The 27,590-nt window shown below is 41.8% G+C and overlaps 2 protein-coding genes across 5 annotated transcripts in view; one reads left to right on the top strand and one right to left on the bottom strand.

The window, feature by feature from the left end:
- The window catches only part of DLGAP5 (DLG associated protein 5), a 43,760-nt gene extending 36,697 nt beyond the window's left edge, over window positions 1-7,063 (top strand). Inside the window, exons 15-19 of one of the 3 annotated variants that reach the window (XM_004055202.4) lie at window positions 376-565; window positions 2,531-2,588; window positions 3,237-3,483; window positions 4,346-4,395; window positions 6,720-7,063. In XM_004055202.4, coding sequence (XP_004055250.3) covers window positions 376-565; window positions 2,531-2,588; window positions 3,237-3,483; window positions 4,346-4,395; window positions 6,720-6,842 — 668 coding nt within the window. In that variant the 3' untranslated portion in view covers window positions 6,843-7,063. Of the gene's footprint in view, window positions 1-375; window positions 566-2,530; window positions 2,589-3,236; window positions 3,484-4,345; window positions 4,396-6,508; window positions 6,656-6,719 lie in introns of those variants that run through there. The other 2 variants (XM_019009889.3, XM_055361423.2) reach the window with 2 other exon arrangements.
- Window positions 7,064-9,789: 2,726 nt separating this feature from the next.
- Window positions 9,790-26,083, bottom strand: LGALS3 (galectin 3). 2 transcript variants are annotated; one of them, XM_031001794.3, is made up of 6 exons: window positions 25,950-26,083; window positions 17,812-17,833; window positions 16,835-17,158; window positions 14,842-14,930; window positions 12,458-12,623; window positions 9,790-10,081 (listed from the first exon to the last, which is right to left on the bottom strand). In XM_031001794.3, exons 2-6 carry the CDS (start codon window positions 17,827-17,829, stop codon window positions 9,926-9,928), a joined length of 753 nt encoding a protein of 250 aa, XP_030857654.1. In that variant the 5' UTR covers window positions 17,830-17,833; window positions 25,950-26,083; the 3' UTR covers window positions 9,790-9,925. The 2 variants fall into 2 exon arrangements, with proteins under 2 accessions (XP_030857654.1, XP_030857655.1); XM_031001795.3 differs by having other exon boundaries at window positions 25,905-25,976.
- Window positions 26,084-27,590: the final 1,507 nt, after the last annotated feature.

The raw sequence follows: 27,590 nt of genomic DNA, 5'->3' as shown, positions 1-27,590 counted from the left end.
GTGGTGGCATGCATCTGTAGTCCCAGCTACTGGGGAGGCTGAGGCAAGAGAATCACTTGAAGCTGGGAGGCGGAGGTTGCAGTGAGCCGAGAGATCACACCACTGCACTCCAGCCTGGGTGACAGCGTGAGACTCTGTCTCAACAACAACAACAAAATTATCTCTGTTCATGTAAAAGTAGTGGGATGTCAAAAGGAAGCAGCATCTAATATGCATTTAAATACTATCTTTAACAGAAAGTCCCAGGCATTTGTCTTTAACAGACATTATTTGACACGAGAAAGAAGCTAATTGATAGGATTTTCACCGTATTCCTAGTTATAATGAAAAGCAAAAGAACTATTTGGTATCGAGGTGATTTCTCTCATCTTCTAGGACTTTCTGTCTCTTCTGAAGGCCCTTCTCAAAGACTTGGAACACCTAAGTCTGTCAGCAAAGCTGTATCTCAGAGTAGAAATGAGATGGGCATTCCACAACAAACTACATCACCAGAAAATGCCGGTCCTCAGGATACGAAAAGTGAACGTGTGAAGAAGACTTTGTTTTTGAGTATTCCTGAAAGCAGGTATTTCTTTAACATGTTAATAAGAGTTTAACAGTTGCTGATACTAAATACCATTTCAGATTGTTAAGATGGTGAAAGGTGCCAGACATATATTTTTAATAAATTTCATAATGACCCTGCAACATATAGGCAGTACTCCCTTTTTATAAATGAGGAAACTAAAGCTTAAGGTTTCAGGATACTAAATGGTCACATTTAGATGGGTAAATTCTGCAGCACTAAGAAGAAAAGAAGCAATATGGTATCCTTTGGTGCTAAACATACTACAACTTTGGTGCTCAACAGTTCTGAGCTGAGAAGAGCTCTGTGACTTACTAGCTATGCAACTTTGGGGCAAGTAATTAATTCTCTTTAGCTTCACTTTCATCATCTACAAAGCAGCAGTGCTAATGCCTCCCCAAGGTGGTTGAGAGATAGACATTTTTTACCAGGCTTTGTAGAAAGTACCTTGAGATTGTTTTCTTGACAGATGGCAGAGCATATTGAAGGGGGGGAGTTAATGTGTACTGAACAACTGTTATGGGCTAGATATGATTCTAGATTTTTTTGTTTTTTGGAGGTGGAGTCTCACTCTGTTGCCTAGGCTGGAGTGCAGTGGTACGATCTCGGCTTACTGCAACCTCTGCCTCCTGGGTTCAAGCGATTCTTCTGCCTCAGCCTCCCGAGTAGCTAGGACTACAGACACGCGCCACCACGCCCAGCTAATTTTTGTATTTTTAGTAGAGACGGGGTTTCACTACGTTGGCCAGGATGGTCTTGATCTCTGGACCTCATGATCTGCCAGCCTTTGCCTCCCAAAGTGCTGGGATTACAGGCGTGAGCCACCATGCCCGGCCTACTTTGTATATCTTGTAGTTTACTATTGTTTGCTAAGAAGATTCATAATTGCATTTGAGTCATAAGTACTCTTTGAAAATGTTTTGGATTCCCCAAAACATCCTCAAAGGGCATCATACAAATAAGCAACTTTGTGTAATAAAGGCAAAGTAAAGCTGGACACTAGAAAAATAGAGCATATCTTTTTTAAAAAGTAACTTGAAAGAAGTGGAGATAAATATTTTTTTTTTTTTTTGAGACGGAGTGTCGCTGTGTTGCTGAGGCTGGAGTGCAGTGGCACTATCTCGGCTCACTGCAACCTCCGCCTCCCAGGTTCAAGTGATTCTCCTGCCTCAGCCTCCCAAGTAGCTGGGACTACAGGCGCATGTCACCACACCCAGCTAATTTTTTGTATTTTTAGTAGAGACGGGGTTTCACCATGTTAGCCAGGATGGTCTCAATCTCCTGACCTTGTGATCCACCCGCCGCTGCCTCCCAAGTGCTGGGATTACAGGCGTGAGCCAAGGCACCTGGCCAAAACAGATATTTCTAATAAGATACAAGCTAGTAACTTCAGGATTAGAATACCTTGTATTCTAACTCAATTATTGTCTAGCTGGAGTTAGCTACATTTACTTGTTAACAAGCAGCAGACTTAAGAACATTGTAACTCCTGTTCCGCTTTTTGAACTTTCAGATAAAATTATAGAAATAGTATGATTGAAGGCAAGTTTCTTAGCAGGTACCTGGATTAACAAGTAACGAGTAAATGTAGCTAACTCCAGCTAGACAATAATTGAATTGTTGCTTCTGTCTCCAGAAGTCACCTTCTTTTTGACTTTTCTTTAATATATAGCTCTGGATTTGGCTGAGATTCAGAGTATTGCTGGTAGAGCCACCTGAGCCTGACTGACCACCATGGTAACAGACTTGTGAGCTTTCTGGGGAAGAATGCATTTAGTTTGTAAGGCCATTCTGCAGTAGCTGTAGTCCAAAACTAATCTGTCTGGATCAGGCCTGATCTTGCACCAGGCTCCATGTTTGATCCGTTCCCTAAACTAATTGCCATCATTAAAGGAAAGACTCAAAATACAAGTGAAACAATAACAATATGTTTATGAGTGTAATGCTGCTTTTTTTCTTCTTTAGGAACAGCATAGAAGATGCTCAGTGTCCTGGATTACCAGATTTAATTGAAGAAAACCATGTAAGTACAATTCCAGTGTGGTTAGATAGCCCAGTATGTCATATATTTATATTATTATAGAAAGTAACTTTGTAAAGCATCCCCAGAATTTGCGTTGGAAATCTAAGTCAGTCATGTAGAATGGTAGTTCTTGTTTCAATGACATTTGGGTTGTTTAAAACCATAGTGTCATTTTGTATTCTTCAACTCATATCAGAATGAATGTGGAACCAGTGAACTAGAGCAGAAATCAGCAAACTTTGGCCCCTATTTTTACAAATCATATTTTATTGTAATAGCCACACATTTGTTTATGTATTCTATCTGGCTGCTTTTGCAATACAGTGGTAGAGTTGAGTACTTATGACAGAGACCCTGTGACTCACAAACCTAAAATATTTACTATTTGATCTTTTACAGAAAATGTTTGCCAGTCCCTGAGCTAGAGTATAGGTACTTGCTGAGAAACTTGCCTTCAATCATACTATTTCTATAATATTATCTGAACTAATTGTTGAAGAAGCAGGATAGTAGGATTTATAATGTTCTTAAGCCTGTGTCCGGGATGTCATCCTTCTGTTTTTCTTGTATTTAACAGCAACAAGACTTTTAAAATTTGTTCCAAGTAATTAAATTGATAATTAAATATAATGCCATTTTTACTTCCAGGTTGTAAATAAGACAGACTTGAAGGTGGATTGTTTACCCAGTGAGAGAATGAGTTTGCCTCTTCTTGCTGGTGCAGTAGCAGATGATATTAATACTAACAAAAAAGAAGGAATTTCAGATGTTGTGGAAGGAATGGAACTGAATTCTTCAGTTACATCACAGGATGTTTTGATGAGTAGCCCTGAAAAAAATACAGCTTCACAATATAGCATCTTAGAAGAAGGGGAAACTAAAATTTCTCAGTCAGGTGAGATATTTAAAATATATTTAAACGAGGCTTTATTAAAGAAATGAACTTGGATTAAGGTATAAATTATCCTATAAGGTCCATTTTACATTAGATCTAACTATTGAGGATCCTTCATTGTTAGTGAAGACCCTGAGTTAGAAAAATTCCCTCAAGCTTTTTTTTTTTTTTTTTTTTTTTTTTTGAGATGGAGTCTCACTCTGTTGCCCAGGCTGGAGTGCAGTCGTGTGATCTCAGCTCACTGCAACCTCCACCTCCCAGGTTGAGGCGATTCTCCTCCACATGTACCACCACGCCTAGCTAATTTTTTTATTTTTAGTAGAGACAGAGTTTCACCACATTGGCCAGCCTGGGCTTTTTTTTTAGTTCTCCTTTTCAACACATATCCCCAAGTCTTTCTTCAAAATGTCCTATTTTTCTTCCCTACTGCCTAGTTCTACCTATATTGTTGTGATGGTTCTGCAATAGGAAATGGCTCCTATATTTTTGTTATAATGTGTGCCAGTTTCACCTGCCATTTTCATCAGTTAGTCTGTAGCTGGTCTAACTGGGGCCTATGGTAAAACAAAAGGTTTTAACCTTGGCCAGACATTTAATGTCCTCCAGCTGTTCTTCATCAGCATTTTCTGGGTACCTTTAATGTTACAAGCATGAGATTTGTTTACAGAAGACTCCTTTTATACCAAAGTTAAGGATAAGAATTTAACTACTTTCAAAAAACATTATAGCATAAAATGGTCTATATTTTTGTCTTAGCATTTGATATGTGGAACTTTTCATATTTTTCATGGCTTTGTCCATTTCTAACAGCCGTCAAATGTGAGAATATTCTTTAAAAAGTTTTTTTGTTGTTGTTTTTCAGAACTATTTGATAATAAAAGTCTCACTACTGAATGCCACCTTCTTGATTCAGTAAGTTTTCCAACTTGACAAGTCCCTTTATATTCTAGATTTGTTTTATAAAATGAATATTGCTTTTCTATTTGTGTACAAGGCTTAAAATGTATATCTTGTCATTGTTTTGCTTACTCACTATTCATTTTTCACAGAATGAAGAAAAATTTGGTGTTTATATACTTTAAAATATAGTATGTTTTAGTATTAACCCTGAAGATATATTTCTCTATATGGTTTTTCTATCAAATTTGCTCTGACAAACTGGGTACTTGAATATCTGAATATATTTCTAAGTGATTCAAGAAAAATATAAGGCAAAGTTTCTGCCCTTCTGGGGAAATAATGTCTATCCCACCTTCAGTCATCATTGGTTATTTATGTCCTGCTATTTTAGTGGCTACTTCTCTGCTTTTACTTCTGGTGACCTCTTGCCTCTAAATCTAGTTCAAACAGCCCTTTTGTGAAGCCTTCTGTAAAAGCTCTTATCTCTCTCATGTTAATTTATATATAGGTACAGATGCACATAGGCATACAGTGTTTACATTTCATCTCTTATTCAGGGTATAATATGAATGCATTCCAAAAATATAACTTCAGGCATCAAATTCCTTATTAACTGTAAATTCCACATTAGGTAGAGCTGTCTGATTCATACCTTTGATACTGGCACTATGGCACGAATTAAATAGTGCTTTCTTTCCTGCTGTTTATATATAGCATTGGTTTCAGCCCCATCCCAGACTTTTTTTTTTTTTTGGAGACAGAGTTTCACTCTTGCACCCAGGCTGGGGTACAATGGTGTGATCTTGGCCCACTGCAACCTCTGCCTCCTGGGTTCAAGTGATTCTCCTGCCTCAGCCTCCTGAGTAGCTGGGATTACAGGTGCTTGCCACCACACCTGGCTAATTTTTGTACTTTTTAGTAGAGATGCGGGGTTTCACCGTGTTGGCCAGGCTGGTCTCGAACTCCTGACCTCAGGTGATCCCCCCCCGCCCCCCCGCCTCAGATTCTCAAAGTGCTGGGATTACAGGCGTGAGCCACCGCGCCTGGCCGATATTTTTATTTCAATGATCTGGAGTTAGGGATTTGTCATTTTTTTCTTCATCAAGTGATTCTTATGGTTTACACCTGTGGTTACAGCCTTACCTTGGAATTTTCCAGGACTAACTACTAGAATAGATCAGAAAACGGTCTTGGTTTTATTCTTCTTTAATCTCAGAATATAAGAAATTCATTCATAAAGCAAGTATAGGATCAAACAACCACAGTTTTAGTTAACTTCATGAAACCTGGCAAATACTTAGCTTCCATAAGCCACGAATTCCTTAAAGACCCTTGTATATCTTGTCTTTCATTATTTTTCAAAGCTGCCTTTTTTGTGGTCGGGCTCTGGGTTGCCCTGTGTCTCAGGAGCAGAATGAAATGTGTTACTGTGACCCACGTACCATTCTTTCTTGGTTTTAGCCTTCTTTAATCATAAACTGAGACCTAGAGGATCAGGGCTTTCAGCATAAAGCCAACTTATGTAAACCTGATTTAACCCTGTTCCCAGATCAAACCCTGAATGATTGATTCTGAGAATATATGTTGTTATAAGTAAATCCAGAGATTACCAAATCATAATATTTTAATAGTAATGTGATTAAGAGTACATCACAATTATCTTTTATGTTCTCATTGATAAATCTTAATACCTTATCATTTAGTCTGATATTTTTTCACTTCTGTAAATATTAGTATTTAGATGTCTATTTTAGACCCAAATTATTGGTTGCCCCAGTAGCATAATTTGAACTTGAAGCAGGGCTTCAGGGAGTAAAAAGATCCCAGCAGGATCACACAGTATAAAAGGTCTATTAAGTGCTATTGTATGGTTTAGGATTTATGGAATCTATGTAAGTGGCTTAAGATACAGCCTCAGTTTTATTCATTCTGCATACACTGCTTGAGTCCATTTACATATTATTCACATTTTTATACATATATTCTGAATATACCTTTCCAATAAAAAAACTGTAATATACATTTGAAATAAGATCTGCTGGAAAGTAGCATAATCATTGTTGTTTATAATTTTATTGTTATATAGGGAAAATGTTTACGTGTTTCTTGTTTGTTTGTTTTTGAGGTGGGATCTTGCTATGTTGCTCGGGCTGGTCTTGAAGTCCTGGGTTCAAGTGATCCTACCACCTCAGCCTCCCGAGTAGCTGGGACTACAGGTGTGCACCACCGCACCCGGTTTATTTTTGTTATTAATTAATCCACTATAGAATGTTGAAGAATTAATTGGTGAAACTCTTGATGGATACTTTACTGATTTCTCTGGATTTGTTCTCCAGCCAGGTCTAAACTGCAGTAATCCATTTACTCAGCTGGAGAGGAGACATCAAGAACATGCCAGACACATTTCTTTTGGTGGTAACCTGATTACTTTTTCACCTCTACAACCAGGAGAATTTTGAATTTAAAAATGAATCCAAACATTTTCCTTCATATTATCAATGCTTATATATTCCTTAGACTATTGAAATTTTGGAGAAAATGTATTTGTGTTCACTTCTATAGTATATAATGTTTTAATATTCTGTGTTCATCAAAGTGTATTTTAGATAAACTCTTTCTCAAGGGAAGTGGGGATATTTTGTACATTTTCAACACAGAATAAAAAATGTACTGTGCCTTGCCTCTCTTGTTTAAAAGGAATAAGCTTAAGGCTAAGTATACTTATTACCACTTATAAACATTCTTTAGTTTAATTGAAATATTAACCTGTGACAGAAATATTTGCATCTTTTTACACTTTATTCTTAGTTTGAACTCCTAAATTTGTTGACGTTGAACAGCTTTGGGTATTACATATTCCAGAGTATTCTGAATTTCTTTAGATGAGCTTTTTGGATTCCGAAGTCAGTTTGACATGCTGCGGTTTCAAACAGTTCAGTCATTAGAGGTGCGCATTAAATCCTTACCTTTTTGTTTTCATTTTCCCATTGGCATGGCCAAGAGCCATTAAGGAAATGCTTTTTTCTTTTGAAAAAAATCATATCAATTATATAACATATCAGTCACATGAACATTTAAAAGATTGGTACAAAGAAACCCAAGATTTACAGTTTATACAAAGCAATATGCAACACAACAATATTTTGCTCTCAAAAATAAAGCAGATCATAATAAGACAATGTCAGTAAATGTCTTTAATAAGATGTATCACTGAATTGTTTCGAAAACTTTCAGCTGTTCATGGCCCTGGGCCATTAGAAAACCCTAGTTTATGTATATTTCTTTTTCCTACATGGCTTATTTGAATTACCCAAACAAGCAATGAACTCAAACTGGCTTAACAATAAGGAAATTTATTATTTCACAAGTTATCAAAGTGATTTCAGGTACTATATAATCAATAGCTCAGTGATGACATCAAGGTCCAACTTTCTATTCCTAGTTCATTCTGTTATCCTTGATGTCGGCTTCTCCTCTATGGCTGGGTCTTTTTCGGGTCATAAGATGGCTGCTAGTGGCAGTTAGAGTTATGTCCTTCCCTTTGGCCTGATTAGACCAACTAATGCCACATCCCCATCTGCAGATCAGTGAGCCAGCAGGGGACTGACTTAATCAGAATTCCCTGTTGAATCTGGGATCACACCTGAATAAAACCATGGCTCTTAGGAAACGGAATGGATATTGGGTAGGCAACCATCAGTGTCCCTTACTAGATAATGTGCTTGGCTATGGGAGTCTAGAATTATGAGGTATTAGGAAAATTTTTAGAGACAAAATGAAAGAAAACTGCTTTGGACAGAGCAAGCGTTCTTAATGCAGTGTATTGTCAGAGAAAAAAAGAGTTTTACCAAAATAGAATGCGAATTTCTATTTATTGAGGACTTACTATTTGACAGTCCCTTTGCAAACAATATTTTACTTAATGTTACAGTAACTCTATAAGAGCTGTGTGCATTTTATAGACACAGGGACCAAGGCTCAGAGGATTTAAGTAATTTTGTATAAACCAAGTTCTCTTTTTTCTCCAAAGCTATGTTCTTCCATTAATTTAATAAGAATAGAATAGTCAAGACCAGAATGTTAGGGTAAGGAATTTTTTGAAATATGCTATGATATGCTGCCCACATCTCTCTTTAGCGATAGAGGACTTATTCCTTGAGCTACAGGAAGTGCTGCTGGCAGGCAGCCCTCAGTTGACATCCCTTGTGAGGATTATGTTGCCTCAGCTGAAGAGAGCCACTTCATCTCAGGTCACATTCTCTTTCCCAGGTGTCCTATAGTCAGTGACTGATCAAAGTGGGGGTATAAAAAGGCCTGGCCCCCCTTGCAGCTCTGAAGAAGAATCCCAGCTTCAGAACTCCCCCTAGGGTAGGGTAAGTTATTGCTGCTCAACTTCTCCCTCAACCCAATCATGTCTTTCCCATCCCCACATGTATTGATTGCAAGTACACTCCCTCACAAGCTTCTTGAGATCTAATCTCTCTGCTTCCTGGGAGACCCAACCTGTGACAATTACTGATTTAATGGATTTGAAAAGATAGTATTGTATAAAATAATATTTTGCGCAAGGCGGGTGGATCACGATGTCAGGAGTTCAACACCAGCCTAGCCAAGATGGTGAAACCCTGTCTCTACTAAAAATACAAAAATTAGCCGGGCATGGTGGCAGGTGCCTGTAATCCCAGCTACTCAGGAGGCTGAGGCAGAGAATTGCTTGAACCTGGGAGGTGGAGGTTGCAGTGAGCTGAGATCGCACCACTGCACTCCAGCCTGGGCGACAGAGTCAGATTCTATCTCAAAAAAAAAAAAATGTTGGTCTTCTATAAGATGAAGTGGTTTTGCCACATCCTAGTTTTGGAATTTTATTAATCTTTGGGCTTGCTGCTAATAAGGGTAGAAAGGCATGGGTAAGAATGTTGACGATGGGAACAATTAAATTTTGAAAGCCGACTATATAAGATACCTTTTTTCTCTATAAGAGATTTCATAAAAACCAGGGAGATGGTCCTATATTGGTATCAAATTACCGATTTGAAAGCAGTGAACTATAGAAGGAGAAAATAGGATTAAAAAGCCGTCAAGAAATATACCAGAATCCTAACAATAATTGTCTATGGGTCATAGGTCATCTATAGGTTAACTTTTTCTTAATGCTATTCTCATTTCCTGAACATATTATATTTCCTTAAGAAAATGAGAGAATAATTTCCTTGAAACATCTGATTTTTATGAAATTCTGGAAGAGATAATTTTGTGGTAATATTTACTTTCTCCTTAAGAAAAATATTTTAACAAGTATAGGAAACCTTGAGGCCCCAATGCAGTATTAATATTGCTACATATTTTTTCCATTGTGCATTATCTAGAATAAACCACTCCAATTAAATGACATATTGAGACAGGTAATTCACTGTAATATTTATTAAGTAGATGACTTACAAGAGGGATATTGATGAATGTAAAAATTTTCACTCACAGTGAACATGAAACCTTTACACATGTAAGGTTTAGATTCTTTTTTTTTTAATCTGCCCCTTTCAGATTATATCATGTTATATGAAGCACTGGTGAGGTCTATGTCACCAGAAATTCCCAGTTTGCTGATTTCATTGAGTTTTTTAACCCGATGATTGTACTGCAACAAGTGAGCATCATTCACTGCAACCTTGAAGTGGTCAGGTTCAACCAGTACTTGTATCTGAAATGGCATATACGTAAACTGTTACATGAGGTAATGCATATGTCAGCTGGATTTAGGCATTCCACAATATATACATATTTCATCTGCACTATAGAAACAATTTTTTGTCAACTGAAATAAAGGAAAAAAATGTCCATTAATTTCAAACGAGTCTGGCCTGAGCCCAGGATGTCCAACATTTCATCCTTATCATTTGTGGGACCAGTTAAGATCCAGAGAAAGTAACTTTACAGCAAAAATTCCAAGTTATGCCGGGCGGGGTGGCTCACGCCTGTAATCCCAGCACTTTGGGAGGCTGAGGCGGGTGGATCACAAGGTCAGGAGATCGAGACCATCCTGGATAACACAGTGAAACCCCATCTCTACTGAAAATACAAAAAATTAGCTGAGTGTGGTGGCGGGCACCTGTAGTCCCAGCTACTTGGGAGGCTGAGGCAGGAGAATGGCATGAACCCAGGAGGCGGAGCTTGAAGTTAGCCGAGATAGTGCCACTGCACTCCAGCCTGGGCGAAAGAGTGAGACTCCGTCTCAAAAAAACAAAAAACAACAAAAAAATTCCAAGTTATTCAGGTTTTTTTTTAAAGCAACAAATTTATTAGAAGGATACATAAGTGAAGCCATGAAGGTGGAGGCTAAAGATTTGCCTGCATAAAAACTTAAAAGAGCCTGGGTGTGGTGGCTCATGTCTGTAATCCCAACACTTTGGGAGGCAAAGGCGGGCGGATCTCGAGCCCAGGAGTTTGAGACCAGCCCAGGCAACATGGTGAAATCCCATCTCTAAAAGAAAAATACAAAAATTAGCCAGGCGTGGGTGGCATACATCTGTGGTCTCGGCTACTAAGGAGGCTCAAGTGGGAGGATCGTTTGAGCCTGGGAGGTTGACAGGCTGTAATGAGCTGTGACCATGCCACTGTACTCCAGCCTGAGTGACAGTGTGACACCCTGTCTCAAAACAACCAAAAGTTCTGGTATGGTCTAAAACACCTAAAAGAAAAACACGAAAATAGGATTCCTCTGGCAAATGTTGTAAGGATTGATGATAATCAGTTTTGGCAAAGGTAGGAGAAATCTACTCTTCCAATAGTGGATGTTCATTCCTACATCTTTTTGGAAGCAGCAATTTGACAGTATCTAAATTGTAAACATGTATATTTAAAGCAAAGATTTCTAGAAGACTTGCTTCTAGGAAGCAAAGATTTCTAGAAGACTTGCTTCTAGGAAGCAAAGATTTCTAGAAGACTTGCTTCTAGGAAGCAAAGATTTGTAAGGATAGTTATTACAGTATTTTAGTAAAATGTTTCCAAGTTGGAGTGTTTCTATTCTGTAAATTTTCATCAGTAGGGTACTGGTTAAATTATCACATATCTAAAAATGAAATACTGTTGGCCAGGCATGGTGGCTCATGCCTGTAATCCCAGCACTTTGGGAAGCTGAGGTGGGCGGATCACGAGGTCAAGAGATCGAGACCATCCTGGCCAACATGGTGAAACCCCGTCTCTACAGAAAATACAAAAGTTAGCTGGGCATGGTAGCGCACGCCTATAATCCCAGCTACTTGGGAGGCTGAGGCAGGAGCATTGCTTGAACCCAGGAGGCGGAGGTTGTAGTGAGCCAAGATCGTGCCACTGTACTCCAGCCTGGTGACAGAGCGAGACTCTGTCTCAAAAAAAAAAAAAGTGCTATTAAGTAACAATATTCTGATACAAAAAGATATCCACCAAATGTAGACTGTGGTCCTTATTTGTCCCTGTTGTTGAAGAGTTTACACTCCAGCTGTTTTATTCACCACTCTATAGTCAACCCTAACTCAATGCTGTGGACCTAATTTGTTGAAGCAGTGCTTACAAATAAAAAGCGTGCTGTATGTCAGAAAATACTGGGAAGATACTCATCGAATTGCAACTTTGTGAGGATGGGGAAAGGAGTAAAAGATAGGAAACTTTGTTAATTTAAAAATTTATAAACTTTTCATAAAACTTTAATTTTAGAATAAAAAACATTTAGTTTTTTATTCTCTGCCAACTCTCTCTGCCAACTGTGTTGTTTTAAGCAACAAAGTCGCAGTACAACTGTACCATAAAGACTTTTTGCCTTTTTTGTTAAAGATTATATTCTTTTCATTTCTAGAAAGGCTTAAACTCAGAGGGGTGGCAGCAGTGATGATGGCGAGGTGCCTGAAAGGAACTGGGGAGTGTGCCACTCCTGGCCATGTTCTCAGCCTGCTGAGCCTGGTCCCCTGGGCAGGGAGAAGATAAACTGGTTAGGCACCTTAGGAGAGGTGATAAAAACTCTCACTTCAAGTGCTTTGTGGTTTTAGAGAGATTCCTCATGAGAAATATATATTATCAATATATAATAGTAGCAATAACTTACTTTGAATGGTTTCCCACTTTCAAATGGGAAAACCGACTGTCTTTCTTCCCTTCCCCAGTTATTATCCAGCTTTGTATTGCAAACAATGACTCTCCTGTTGTTTTCATTGAAGCGTGGGTTAAAGTGGAAGGCAACATCATTCCCTCTTTGGAAATCTAAAGCAATTCTGTTTTAAACCAAAGACCAGTTATTAAAATGATTAAAGCTGTACATTTGCACTGTGTAAAGAACATATAATTTTCTAAAAAGCAAATAATTTCATAATACAGTACGTAGGAAATTTTTCTGAATGGAAAGCAAATAATTCAGAATGGGTTCAAACTGGAAAATATCCTATGCCTGATATTCTATGTACTATCACAAAATCTAAAGGTAAGCAAGACAATAGATGTTGAATTTTTTGCCTCATTGTCTTCGATCATATTTCCATTCATCTGTAATGCCCCTACAGACTCATGAAAACCCTTCGAGGTTTTCTTACAGAGGTTTAGAGCCACTCTGAGGACACTTTATCCCTTACTATAGATAATGGTTATCTCTTTCCTGCTCTTCCAGTTTGCTTTCAATACCTGGTAAAGGCAAGCCAGCTATATAGTTAACAGCCATCAAATACCTGGCTTCCTCATAATTAACCAGAAGCCCTAGTTCCTCTAAAACAGCAAAAATGAGATAAGGTAGTTAATATTCAGTATCTTGTTGCTAAGTTGTAAAGTCATGATAGTAAATGTGGTAAACATTCTATGATGTGAGCCAGAACCAATGAAATTGCTAGTTTAGCTTTTTGACCCTGTTCCTTCTCCCTGGAGGTTAATGCAAACACAAGTCCTCTTTGACTAACCCCATCCCTGAGTTTCTCAAAGTGCGCTCTATAGAGCAGTAACACCAGAGTCATCAGTAGGTATTCGTATTTTAATCTGCACTCTAGACCAACTAACAAAGATTGTCTGTGTATTTTGATTCACCCAGTAACAGTCACATTCAACCACAAATGATCTTCCAGTGATTAAATTTGTAAGGAAAAAACAGCATAGAATTTGTATTTGACTAAATATACAATGTTGTCATCTCTGTCACCTTAAGCACTTTTTTTTTCTACGCAGTTCGTCATATAGAATTTGCAGGACTAAGCAACAGTTTTTTTTAAATTTACTACCATTAACCATTTCAGCCAGAATTAGTTCTGATCTGCCAGTCTCAATCTACATCTCTAGCATTATTAGAACTAAACTTTCCAGTGAAATGACTCTAACAAGACAAGGATACCAAACTGGGTATTCAGTGTGCGTTAGGGGTTGTGGGAGGAGGAGAGCAGATATTTAATAAATCATGAGTGCTGTGTGCACAGGATAAGGTGTGCTGGGTTCTATGTGATGTTGGGAGGAAATACGGATAAGGACATAGGTAGAGGATGTATATATTTTGTAATTTGCTATGAGACGGGCATTATTGTACGGGGAAGTTCTGTGCTTACAGAAATTGTCTAGGCTGTGTGGAAAGATGGGTTGGCTTAGGATAGTGACTACCATTGCAGAAGCAGAGGAGGCTGGCTGAGGTGGAGGGAATGAGCATTTGAATGTGAAATTATCAGATCAGAAGTGAAGTCCATCTCTTGATTGCAGGATGTGGAGCAAGGTGACAGACACTGAGACTGTTTATGGATTCTTGCATAAACCTGTGTACATGGCTTGAATTTGTGCCATTTAGGTACTGTCCATAAGACCTAGAGACAGTTCCACTAACCTCAGGGGCAGGCATCTCAGATGGTTTCAGGACATGGCCAGCTTCCTTGTATGATATGTAAGTACTACATAACCAGTGGTGACAACCAGGGCCAAGCAGCCCAGGACAGCCATAATTAGCATGTATTTTCCTAAATAAAGCCTCACCCCATCCTAGCCCACCTCATCAATCAAACTACTTCCAATAGCAAAGGTTGATTTATAATGATGAAGTTTTTAACTTGTAGAATCTCTTCAAACCCATAAGCAAATAGTATCTGCTCAAAAGACGGGTTCCCAGGCCTGCCACTGATCATCTGTAGAACTGAACCTCAGTTTTGTCTATAAAAAGGGGAGAGCAATATTCCTTATCCTGCCTTCAACCATGAAGATTAGCTGACATAATACATATCAAAGTATAGAATAAGGTGTGTTACCGTTTACTATGAGTACCCTGATGCTTAGCAAAATTATATGGGAATATGTATGGATTTATGGGATAATCCTATATGATGGTATAGCCAAGATTCTAAATATGTAGTTTTTTAAATTTTACTAAAATTCAAAATAGCACTGTAAGACAGGGCAAGAAAAAAAAAGTAGGCCATTCTTTATTCAAAAACCAATCTACAAATAGAGTAGGCTTGTTAATTTTGCTCTCCTTACCTGTTTGCATTGGGCTTCACCGTGCCCAGAATTGTTATCAGCATGCGAGGCACCACTCCCCCAGGCAAAGGCAGGTTATAAGGCACAATCTGGGAATTAACAAGTACATATGTGTCAATAAGGAGTCATGTTTCTTTGGGGAAAAAACGATGTTGCTAAAGTTCCATCACTATTAATATGTGTGAAAAACACATAACTCTAGTATATGCCATCTGTCCAGACTCTCAGGCCACTTTGCCCAGGGGCCAAAGAGATAAGGCTCCCTAGATGTACAAATAATAATTGAAAAGAAAGCCATCAGTAAATCTCATTACTACGGCCATCCCAATTTGTACTCATTCATGTTGACTATTTTTGGAAAGGCTTAAGCTAGATCTTGTGATCAACATTAACATTTTTGTATCACTCTTAAGGCCCTGTCATGGTACATGCTTTACTGTGGATATTCTGCTTCCTGGGGGCAAGCAGCATATCACATTCTGGGCTTGTGGGTTCTCATATGCTTTGTACTCACGTGGCTCCAGCAGAGTGCTTTGCATATGGCAGATACTCAATATTTATGGAATGAACACTGTTAACACTGTGAGGTTCATTCCACAAATGTTTATTGACCAACTACATTCAAGGTACTGTGAATATCCCCAAAGCTCTATTTATTTATGGCCTCTTTTCTTTCCCTTTTTAAGACGTCCCCCTGGGTTTAACTATCACCCAAACCTTTTATTTTTTGAGACAAGGTCTCAAAAATCCGAGTCTCGGTTGTTGAGGATGGAGTGCAGTGGTGTGATCATAGCTCACTGCAGCCTCAACCTCTTGGACTCAAGTGATCCTCCTGCCTCAGCCTCCCACAGTGGTGGGATTACAGGCATGAGCCACCACACCCAGCCTGTCCAAATATTTTCTTTCTAGTCCTGATGTGTACTAGTCCTGTACTTCCTCCCACCTAGATTTGCTGCTAGTGCCTCAAATTCAACAAGTGTGAACTAGAATGGTCTTCCCTACCCCCTCCCCCATCAGTTCCCCTTCATGAGTTCCCAGTTTGGGCTAAAGCTTTGCTGATGGCTCTAGTTGCTCAGCCTTGAAAAGTCAGAGTCCTCTATGACTCCTAAGACATAATCAGTAGATTCTGGGGGTTCTTCCTCTGTAATCTCTCTTACATCTGCCTGTTCCTTTCCACAGCCTTCATGTCTCCCTCTCTCTGCAACTGACTAACCATCTCTGGTATAGGCCCTCTCAATGCCACCCACTCCCCCAAGTCTTTCTACTCTAAACTGACCTAAAAGGAGACAATGCTACCTTGTGCTGTCTTCTGCATAGTCCTGAAATGGTCTAATCCCACACTGGTACTTAGCTCTTTCCTCATATTTATTATATGTTTTATCATCCAACTAGATTATAAATCTGGAAAGGAAGGATCCTGTGGCTGAGATGTATCTGGATCCCCCATGGAGTTATGTTTTACACTTAGAATTCACTTGCTATGACATATTTTAATTTGCGTGAAAATTCAACCCTTAGATCACAAAATTATCTTTAGAAGGTTTTTCAAAACCAGATTACCCTGGTTCCTTTACATGTTTGCTCAATGACCCTGGACAAATTATATCACTTCTCTATTGCCCCATTTCCCCATGTGTGAAATGGGGTTATTAACAGTATCTTATAGGGTGGTAATGGGGTTAAATGAGATTATCCATGTAGATGCATACTATTGACATGTACTCCGTGTTAATAATAACCAAAATGTTCTCCATTACTACAATCTTGATTTATATTCATAAGCAGTTTTATCAGTGCCTTCAAAATACTCATTACCTTCTGTTTATACTAACCACACACAATAAGCTCAATATGAACACTTAATTTTTTGACTCTACCAACATACACCCGTGGCTGGCCCTTGAGAAGTGGCTCTAAGCAGCAGGTTTAAAGCTCAGGGTCTCCCTGAAGCCCTCTGCATGTCAAGTACATGAAAGAAGGAATGCCATCTCACCAGTGGCCCAGCAGGGGCACCATAGGGGCCAGTGGCAGGGTAGGCTCCAGGAGCACTTCGCTGTCCAGAAGATGGGTAGGCCCCAGGGCCGCTGGGTGGCCCTGGGTAGACTCCAGGTGCAGGTGCTCCGGGATAAGCTCCAGGTGCTCCAGGGTAGGCGCCTGGAGGTGCCTGTCCAGGATAAGCCCCTGGGGGTGCCTGCCCGGGGTAGGCCCCAGGATAGGAAGCCCCTGGGTAGCCCCCTGCCCCAGCAGGCTGGTTCCCCCATGCGCCAGGCCATCCTTGAGGGTTTGGGTTTCCAGACCCAGATAACGCATCATGGAGCTGGAAAGAAAGACATACACAATTACGGGACAGAAAGCATTCTCAAAAGCAGAATTTTCAGGAAAATAGGAATATGTGATCTAAGAAGGAGAGGAATATGGCAAAGGCATTACATGCATATCATTAAACTTTTTCCACTTATTAATAGTTTGAGTTTCTAAGACTAAAATTAGATGTTGGGATTACATATACTTTTTCACTTTATTCTTGCCTCCCAACGTCTCAGATCAGGGAGGGCTGCATTTTCATAATTAGCTCAAGTCAGGAGTTAGCGCTCCTCTACTTATAGCACATACTTTTTCATCACCGTGAGAAAAACAATCAGAAACATCAGAATGCCCAGACTGTACCGCACTTCCCGCTACTCAGAGGATTTCTCAGCTCCTGCCAGCAGAGTCCACTCCCTTCCGCCCTGGGCCTTTTGGTGAAAGGGTTACTGTGAGTGAGTCCCAGGCCTCGCTCTGCCTGGCTTTCTTCCCAAATCTGCTGCTGGAAAAACAAGGCTCCAGCTTGCAAGCCCTCATTGGACAAATGAGTCCAGGGGAAGCCACACAGTGGGAGAGTGAAAAGGAAAAGTCATGGTAAAAACAAAACCCCCAACCCTCAACCATGTGGAGCTGATCGAGGGGAAGAAACAGGCATAAAACACTTACCGAAAAATTGTCTGCCATTTTCCTGAGAGAAAGAAAGAGACAAAGATTATCATTTGATCCTGAAAGCTTTCACCGATTTCCATTAAACTGAATCTCACCACTAGTTCATTGTGCAGTTCTAATCCATCTCTAGGCATGATGCCTAAGTCAGTAGTGTGGGGCCACAAAAACATCTCTTCAAGGGGCAGGGATGCTATCCAGCTAGATTGCCAAACCCTATTTAACTCACAAGTTTAAACTTCCGTCACACTAGCCTGTGTTCTGAATCTTACCCATCTGCCCTCTGTCCCCACTAACTGCCCCATCCCCTCCTCTGGGTTTTTGAAGATAAGCAGTGATTGATTACTACTGAGACAGGAAAGACAATGACCTCCAGACATAGTTGCTGCCCTGCTATTTATTCCTCTATTTGCACACACTTATGCCTGCTCCTGGCCAGGCACTGCGCAGGCTCCTATCTAGGTGTGAAGATGAATAGGCCATGATCTGCATGGTCAAAGGGGCCACAGGATCTAAAACTCAAAACAATTGAGCCCACAGAGATATAGAATAGAAGGATGGTTACCAGAGGCTGGGAAAGGTAGTGAGGGAGGGTGGGAGGGAGGTGGGGATAGTTAATGGGTGACAAAAATAGTTATAATGAATGAATAAGGCTGGGTATTTGACAGCACAGCAGGGTGACTATAGTCAATAATTTCATTGTACGTTTGAAAATAACTAAAAGTATAATTGGATTGTTTGTAACACAAATAAATGAGAAGAGGGATACCCCATTTTCCATGATGTGATTATTAGGCATTGCATACCTGTGTCAAAACATCTAATGTATGCCATAAATATATATACCTGCTATGTACCCATAAAGATTAAGAATTAAAAAAAAATAAAAGCCGAAGGGCCTACAGTCCAGCAAGGCAGATGAGATGCATCCATGGAAATGTGAAATAACAAGTCACAGATGCAATGAGTCAGAATGTGTGCTGTAGGAATTCAAACCCAGAAAGCTTACTTCTAAGAAGGAAAGGAAAGGTGCTGTTGGAGCTAAGCCTCAAAGGGCAGCTGAAGTTTGTATGTGCTTTTTTTTTTCAAAGGTACTTGTTATTCCACATAAAATCTTTGGCAGTACAACAAACTAAGGTGAAAAAATTCAGGCAACGTGACGTGAAGGAAAAAAATATTTGGGTCTAAGATGCTACCAAAGAGGGTTTGCCTAAGGGGTGGTCTGGAGACATCAGTCCTGCTTTCTCCTGTTCCTTCCCATATCAAGGCTCCAAAAGCACAAGATGCTTCACAGCTGTTGTAGGTGCTCTAGCAGTGAGGGGAAGAGGGCAGCTGGGCCCCTGAGGCATGGGTGAGTTCTTCCTAAGCTCAGGATCACCTGTGCCATGGCCTGAATTACCTGGACCTTGAAACAACCAGAATACCCTTCTCTTTGATTTGCCCACCTGTGATATTTACGCAATCACTTTTAGAAATGGCATCGGCCCCAAGGGATCCAATAAATGTCCACTACTTGATTCAAATGCAAGATATTGGCTGGGTGTGGTGGCTCATGCCTGTAATCCCAGCACACTGGGAGGCCAAGGTGGGCAGATCGCTTGAGCCCAAGAGTTCAAGACTAGCCTGGGCAATATGGCAAAACCCTGTCTCTATGAAAAATACAAAAATTAGCCGGGTGTGGTGGCGCATGCCTGTGTTCCCAGCTACTCGAGGGGCTGAGGTGGGAGGATCATTTGAGCCTAGGAGGTCAAGGCTGCAGTGAGCTGTGATTGCACCACTGCACTCCAGCCTGGGTGACAGAGCGACCTCATCTCAAAAAAAAAAAAAAAAAAAAAAAAAACATAAAATATTACCTTTTTTTTGGTAAAACTCAAACAGGCAGAGCTCCTCCTAGGGCTTAACATATGCTTCATTTACACACACTGGATATTTTATACAGGTTGAGTATCCCTTATTTGAAATAGGACCAGAAGTGTTTCTGATTTACATTTTTTTTTTATTTTGGAATATGTCCTTATGCCCAGTTAAGCATCCCTAATCTGAAGAGCCAAAATCCAAAATCTCCAGTGAGCATTTCTGTAGAGCATGGCCTCTGAACATCATGCAGGCATGCAAAACATTTGGGATTTTGGAGCATTTCAGATTTCTGCATTGGGGATGCTCATCCTTTACTATACTGCTATTATTTATATCATAGTCAGACATTACCTTTGACTAAAATATTTTTGCACATCTTTTTTTTTTTTAGACAGGGTCTTGTTCTGTTGCACAGGCTGGAGTGCAGTGACATGATATCAGGGCTCACTGCAGCCTCCACCTCCCAGGCTCATGTGATCCTCCCACCTCAGCCTCCCAAGGAACTGGGACTACAGGCACACAACACCACACCCAGCTAAGTTATTTTTTTTTTTAGACACGGGGTCTCACTATGTTGCCCAGGCTGGTCTCAAACTCCTGGGTTCAAGTGATCCTCCCACCTCAGCATCCCAAAGTGCTGGGATTACAGGCATGAGCCACCGCATCCAGCCACACATCTCTTTTTGAACATGGTCATTCTGAAACCTATTCAGAAGTGGTTAGGTTATGACCATGCCCATTTTCCAACCTAGGGAACTGCTGGCAGCTTGACAGGGAAGTCACGGTGACTCCAGAGGTTACTGCATCTTTCATTTACGTTACATCCTGTAGTGCTTGGCTTTTTAAAGCAAAAGTTGTGAGCTCCTCTGCATGTGCCTCCTTCCCCAAAAGGCTGCCACACTACCGTATAAGAAACCATATAAGTTGCTACTGCAGGGGGACCTTGAGAGAAGAGTTGTTACAGAAAAGGAAAATAAATGGAAATTTTTAATTCAGAAAAAGAAAGTCTCCCTCATTTTGGATGCCAGTAGGAAACAATCTTGAACTTCAAGGTGGGCAGAAAGCTTAGTTCCTTTAATTACACATACTTCTTCCACCCTAAGGCAACATATCAAAGACCCAGCAATAACGTTATCAACATTTTGATTTCTTTTAAATGTCCTCATTGCACAGGAGCTTATTGTGAACCTCAGCACCACTGACACTTCAGGTCAGATGCTTTGCTGTGGGGCACTGTCCTGTGCACTGCAGGATGTTCAGCAGCACTGCTGGCTTCAATACATATGCTGCCAGAACTCCAGCATACCACACTCCAACTTGTGACAACCAAGTGTCTTCAGGCCGGGTGTGGTGGCTCACACCTGTAATCCCAGTCATTTGGGAGGCTGAGGCGGGAATATTGCTTGAGCCCAGGAGTTCAAGACCAGCCTGGGCAATACAGCAAAACCCCAGTCTCTACCAAAAAAAGGAAAAAAAAAATGTCTTCAGACATTGCCAATATTCCCTGGGAGCAAAATCATGGCTAGTTGAGGACCGCCAATCTAGCTAGTTAGCAGTGTATCCCTATATGAATGTACACACGTGGTTCAATAAAAACCAAAAAGGTAGTTTCAATTGTTAAAACTAGCTGAATTTGCCTTATAAAGGGTCCTAACATAACTCTATTCAAATTAAGATGTGTTTAAAGGCTGATTCCAACCAGAAAGTCAAATAAAGAAGGCATTTCCATAATTTAATATTTATTCTTTTCAAAGCCTCCGCTCAAGCATGTTTAGTTTATTTTCCAATCTAACCAAATCCAGTTCGGGAAACAAAGCAGATCTCGTTGCATTTCCACTGTTTCAACACCACCTCGGAGGGCAGTATAGATTGTGTCTCGACACATTAGACAAGGCCACTAGAACAAAACCTGGCATTTGTGTGGTGCTTTTCAGCTTATGAAGCATGTTCACATACCTTATCTATTTTAGTTATAATGACAATCTTTGTGGTGAAATCTTGTACTGTCCTGCCATCTCTCTGTCCAGCCTAGGACATGAATCATCCCTATGTCCAGCTTATCCACACTGTAGATGCTACCCACCCACAAGTCACTTAGTAGCAGGCTTGGTTATCAGATCAAAAAAACAGTATATATAGGGTTCGATACTATCCATGGTTTGAGGCATCCACAGGGGGTCTTGGAATGCATCCCCTGAAAATAAGGGGGAGACTACTGTGTTCTCACCATAAGGAAACTGAGGCTCAGAGAGATAACATGGTGGCCCAAAGTCATCTGTCATTGGCAGATCAAGGAGTAGGGCTCGTGTCTTTTTACTCCTTATTTAGGCTCATTCTACACCAATAGAAAACATCACACTTTGAAATTTTAAAGTACAGTCCTTTGAAAGTGTTAATTACTTCATTGTGAAATTAATTCTCTGACTTACTCATCTGTAACTACATAACATACTGAAATTGTAAACAAATTTTTTAAAAAGGATTGTGTTTTGGTCAGAAAACTAACTGGGTGATTCATTCAAGCACAAAATAATATTGAATATTGAATACAAGAATGCCATTTTGTATAGTCACTTGCTAATTATAATCACATTTTAACCAATAAAGTGTACTTTTCCAAAAATTGGGTATGCCCCGTTTTGATTATGTCAACTTCCAACCATGAGATTTCTTTTTTGAAAAGCATTATAGGCCAAGTGCAGTGGCTCATGCCTGTAATTCCAGCACTTTGGGAGGCGAAGGCAGGAGGATCATGACGTCAGGGGTTTGAGACCAGCCTGGCCAACACAGTGAAACCCCATCTCTACTAAAAATACAAAGAATTAGCCAGGTGTGGTGGCGGGTGCCTGTAATTCCAGCTACTCGGGAGGCTGAGGCAGGAGAATCGCTTGAACCCGGGAGGCAGAGGTTGCAGTGAGCCAAGATGGCACCACTGCACTCCAGCCTGGGAGACTGCGAGGCTCCATCTCAAGAAAAAGAAAAGAAAAGAAAAGCATTATAACTGATGCTCTTTTGAAATCAAGATTATTAACCTCAAAACTTTCAGGAAAACAAAAAAGACATCTATTCAGATAAATATCATCCTTACTTGCCTGAAATTTTTTTCTTTTTTCTTTTCAGATGAGTAGTTTACAGAGAGAGACATACAATCAAATGTCAGAAATCTTCCCACTCTACAGACACTATAGATATGTGAACCCCACCCTGGTGTTTCCAGGATCAGAGAATTTTGAAGAGTCAGAGGGGAAAAAAAAAAAACGCTTCAAAAAATAAACTAAAAGTAGAGAAATACTAGCTGGGTCTCCACATTTGTAAACACCTACAGTAAGCAGTTCAGTGTAGCTTCAGAATAAGGAATTTAAACATGAGTTAGAATACAGACCATTTTAATCGGCTGTTAATTGGTAGCTTTTCCCTTTAACAAAGAGTAGCTATCCGCTGCACTATGCTATTCTAGGCCCACCCAGCAATCAGTCCGGTTGTCTGGGTTCCCAGGAACACTTCTGAAATGTCTGCTCATACAGGTCCCTGACCTGTGCGCAACCGTCACAGAAGAAGACTACTTCCTGAGCCCCTAGGCACTGCCCTACACTGCTCCTCAAGTAACACAAGAGGCAGTCTACTTCCTGTCCTTGCTGAAACACAGAGCAGAACTTGAGGAAAGCCCATTTGCCAAAGACAAATTCAGTGATGCTAAGTTGGAATAAGGGGAACTGGTCCTTTCCTAGGATTTCTTTCTAATCATAGCTCCCTGGCATCAAGGAAGGTAGAGTTACTTTCTACTTCTCATGACTGATTTTCCCCCCTATGGAAAAGCTGAACAGGTCAAAAGAGAACACATGACACTTGGTCAATAGCGAACTGGAAGTATACAGCAAGCACAGCCTAGACTGGCTCTTAAGTTACCCACTCAGAATTTAATGAGAAGATCCAGTTCAGGCACCAGACACAAGGAGCTACCCTTGAGTGGGAGCCTGTGTCCCAAACGATCACAGGAAAGAAGAGCTATGTTTGAGATCAGTTACCACAAGTATCAAGTACATAAGTTTACAAGCCACTTGGCATTTAAGGTCAACACAAGATTCTGAAGGCATACTACATGAACAAAGGTCTCGGCTGCAGTTAAGGTTTAGAGTCTGGCTAATGAGGGTTCTATGTAAAAAGGTACCTAAATTATACATGAGACCAGCATTAGCCTCTTGACCTCACTAAGTGAAAAGTCTTTATAAAGCACCTATGCATATTTGTAGTACAGCGAACTATCATAGTTTAAAGACCACTTAACAGAGCGAGACACCTATTCTACTTGGACACAGCTAGTTTTCGGGGTCAATCCATCAGGCGGTACTCATCCTCTTCTGCTTCTTACGTAACTTAGTGAGGCATCCTCCTAGCACTTCTAAGTGCTAAATATTCAAGGACCATCATCTAACTTCTCCCCAGAATCTGGACTAAGTGCTGATTTTAAACATCACCTCTAAATATTATGAATTTAGGAAGTTGCTCAAGTCCCCCAAAGATCAAGGATGGTGTATGATCATCTTTAGAATGAGAGACCCTACCCTAAGGATTGAGAGTCAATGTCTAAAAGGGAGACTATTGTTGTAGAAAAGTAAATGATCATTATTCAACTTTACCTTTTATGGAAACACACAATTTCCTAGTATGAAATGTTTATAAACTTGAGGTAGGCCAGGCGCAGTGGCCCACGCCTATAATCCCAGCACTTTAGGAGGCCGAGGCAGGCGGGTCACCTGAGGTCGGGGGTTCGAGACCAGCCTGACCAACATGGAGGGACCCACCCCCGCCCCGCCCCCCTCCCACCACTAAAAATACAAAATTAGCCGGGCATGGTGGCGCATGCCTGTAATCCCAGCTACCCGGGAGGCTGAGGCAGGAGAATCGCTTGAACCCGGTAGGCAGAGGTTGCGGTGAGCTGAGATAGTGCCGTTGCACTCCAGCCTGGGCAACAAGAGCGAAACTGCGTCTCAAAAAAAAAAAAAAAAAAAAAAAAAAAAACCTTAGGTAAACAAATCAGAACTTTGGAAGCTGACGAAAGCTTTTTCTTCTCAGGCCCTGTGCCCAAGTGGTTAATTGTATCAGTCTCATTTTCTTCAGAATTAACTGAGCCTTCTCCCATTTCTTCCCCAGAATCCTAGAGACAGCCTGAGTCACTGAGGTCCAGGTGTCCTCATTGTGCAGCAACCCAATTCCCAGAGTCACTTTACAAACATTCCGCAGTCTCTGGAACCCGCATGGCGAACTTGAAGGGTAAGGCTGAAACCTAAGTCCCAGCCTCCACCATGCGTCCCCGACTCCCTGGACCTGAACGCCTACTGCTCAGAGGGCAATCGTTTTAGTGTTTCTATTTGAGCACCCGATAATTCAGAATAAACTCTCAAACATGTTGTGAAAGCCCCCCAGTAGGGCTCTGCACGCTAGGACCAACATTCTGCCACACCCACCACTTCCTGGGCACAGACAGTCTGGGCAGGGAGGCGCATTTGATTCGGAAAAGCTTAGAGTTCGCAGTCTTTGCAAAGCCGGGTCATGCCCGCTCAGGCCATGGGGCAAGCACCATTTTCTGTGGGATCAGCAACCAGACAGCGGCTGCAGCCCGGCCGCAGCTGGTGCCGGTGGAAGAACTCATTCGCGCTCCACAGCGAGATCTCCTCCAAGTCCAGCCTCAGCTGATGCTCAAAAGGGGCCGGGCCAGCCAAGCTGTGGGTCCCGGGAGGCGCCCTATGCAGTCCTGGGAAGTCCCTTCGCTCCCCCGCGGCCGTGATCTGGGGAAGGGTGACGGGGCTCCAACCCCAATTAGAGAAACTGGAGCGGCCGTCTTGTTTGCTGAGCGAGCCCCTCCGCCTCCCCTCGCAGCGGGACCTGGCGGGACTGGGGTGACCAGACTGCGGCTCGTCACCGGATGGGGCTTACTCCGGGGCCGCAGAGCGCAGGCGGCGGAGATGCGACGGCGGCGAAGCCCCCGAGGCTCCGCAGAAGGTGGCCCGTGCCGCCCCGGGGACGTGTGTGGGTCTCGTAAGGTGCTGCCAACCTTCCCCGAACGCCAGCGCCCTCGAGAATCAGAGGCGACTGCCCCGGGCCCAGATCGCTGCCCGCCGCCCCGCTCCTGGAGGGCAGAGCACAGGCTGTGGGGCTCTCCGCGCGCGCCCCGGCCCGGTCGCGGGGAGCCGAACCCTCTCCGGACCGCGCCCCAAGCAGCGCCCAGGCGCCCTCACCCCTGCCCGGCCGGAGCCGCGTCCCCGGCGCCCCGCGCAGCTCACCGCTCGTTGGCTGGCTCCGGACGGCTGCTGGCGAGGAGGTGCTGCGGGCGTCGGCGGGGCGGTGGCTCCGAGCCTCAAATACTCCCAGCCCCGCCCGGCCCGCCTCTCCCGAGGCGGGGCGGCGCCCCTGCCCAGCCAGTCCTCTCCCCGGACCAGGCTGGGCGAGCCCCGCGCCGGCCTGACACCCCGAGCCGCCGCCGCAGGGGCGACCAGGAAGCTCCCGACGGGGAGAGCGCGGGCACTGAGGGGCACGACCTCTGCTGCCACCGTTAGGTTCCGTGGCGCTCCCGGGACCTGGGCTGCGGCCGCGTCTGTCCCCCGCCCTCTCCAGAATCACCTGAGTGAAGAATTCACTGAGAGGAATTCAATTAATAGGTTGCTTTATTTGTAGAATACAAAACCAAAAATATTTTCAATGTCTATTCCCTAGGGAACTGACTACAAATTGACTACTTATTCTAGATCAATAAGCCTAGTCTCAAAGCAATTCCCTTATGAAGCAATTAATCAGACAACTCTTTAACACATTTTACACAGGAAATTCACAATATATATATATATACCCTCCTTTTAACTTCACCTTATCTTTTTGTTGGAAGAAAGAGATAAGTATTATTATCTCATTTTTACTGTCAGGGTGCTATAGTCTGAATGTTTATATCCCACCAAAGTTCATATGTTGAAATCCTAACCCTCACGGTGATGTATTAGGAAGTGGAGGCCTTGGGAAGTGATTAGGTCATAGGGGCAGGGTCCTTATGAATGAGATTGGTGCCCTAATAAAAGAGACCGGAGAGAGACCCCTTGCCACTTCCACCTTGTGAAGACACAGCCAGAAGGCTCCCTCTGTGAACCAGAAAGCAGGCCCTCACCAGACATCAAATCTGCTGGCCTGAATCTTGGATTTCCCGACCTTCAGAACTGTGGGAAATAAATGTATATTGCCTATAAGCTACCCAGTTTATGATATTTTGTTACAGAAGCCCAAACAGACTAAAAGAGAAAATGATTTACTTATCCAAGCTCACTCATGTCTAGGAACAAAATCCAGAAATCCTGGCTCTTACACTTTATCTGGAAAAGCACCAGGCCAAAGAATCCTTGCAGGTTGGAACAAGGATCTCTGAGGAAAAAAAAAAAAAATTAAGGGGGGTGGGGGAAGAATCTTTGCAGGGACTGGCTTATGTAAACTGTGGAGAAAACCAGGTATCATCTGTTTCCTAAATAATTCCTGTAGCCCTTATAGTAACCAATTAATAACATAAAGATAAATTATTTCCTGCAGTTTTTCAACTTAGGGAAATGTTCCTGTGAAGGACTCACTTGATGGAATTGAGAAGCTGTCTTGGCATTCTCTAGGATAAATTTCAAAGTGTCTTAGTGGCTGGCACTGTTCCTGCAACATCGTCCCCTCTAGGCTTGCACATAGAAGTCACAGTGTGGCTGGGGATTATTTATGAAAGTATGAACTCTTATCTGAAGAGGTAGCCTGGCAACCAGCTTATTTGAATGGATCAGCCATAGTAAATGACTAACCTCTGGGTAGTAAAAAGGTGTCACCCAAAGGAATGCCCTTGGTCTCCAGGGAAAATGCTATAAATCTTAAGACTTTGAGTCATGAGGCCTCATGGCCAGGCGTGG

This window comes from Gorilla gorilla, chromosome 15 (genome assembly GCF_029281585.2).
Source record: "Gorilla gorilla gorilla isolate KB3781 chromosome 15, NHGRI_mGorGor1-v2.1_pri, whole genome shotgun sequence".
Classification (NCBI taxonomy): domain Eukaryota; kingdom Metazoa; phylum Chordata; class Mammalia; order Primates; family Hominidae; genus Gorilla; species Gorilla gorilla.
Note: the sequence above shows the minus strand (reverse complement) of the source record. Positions and strands in the feature narration are given on the sequence as shown.

Coding starts and splice junctions, on each gene's coding strand:
- LGALS3 (XM_031001794.3), bottom strand. Junction 14,931..16,834: donor GTGCCCCTGCTGGGCCACTG/GTGAGATGGCAT, acceptor GTTAATTCCCAG/ATTGTGCCTTATAACCTGCC. Junction 10,082..12,457: donor AAAGTGGGAAACCATTCAAA/GTAAGTTATTGC, acceptor ATGCCATTTCAG/ATACAAGTACTGGTTGAACC.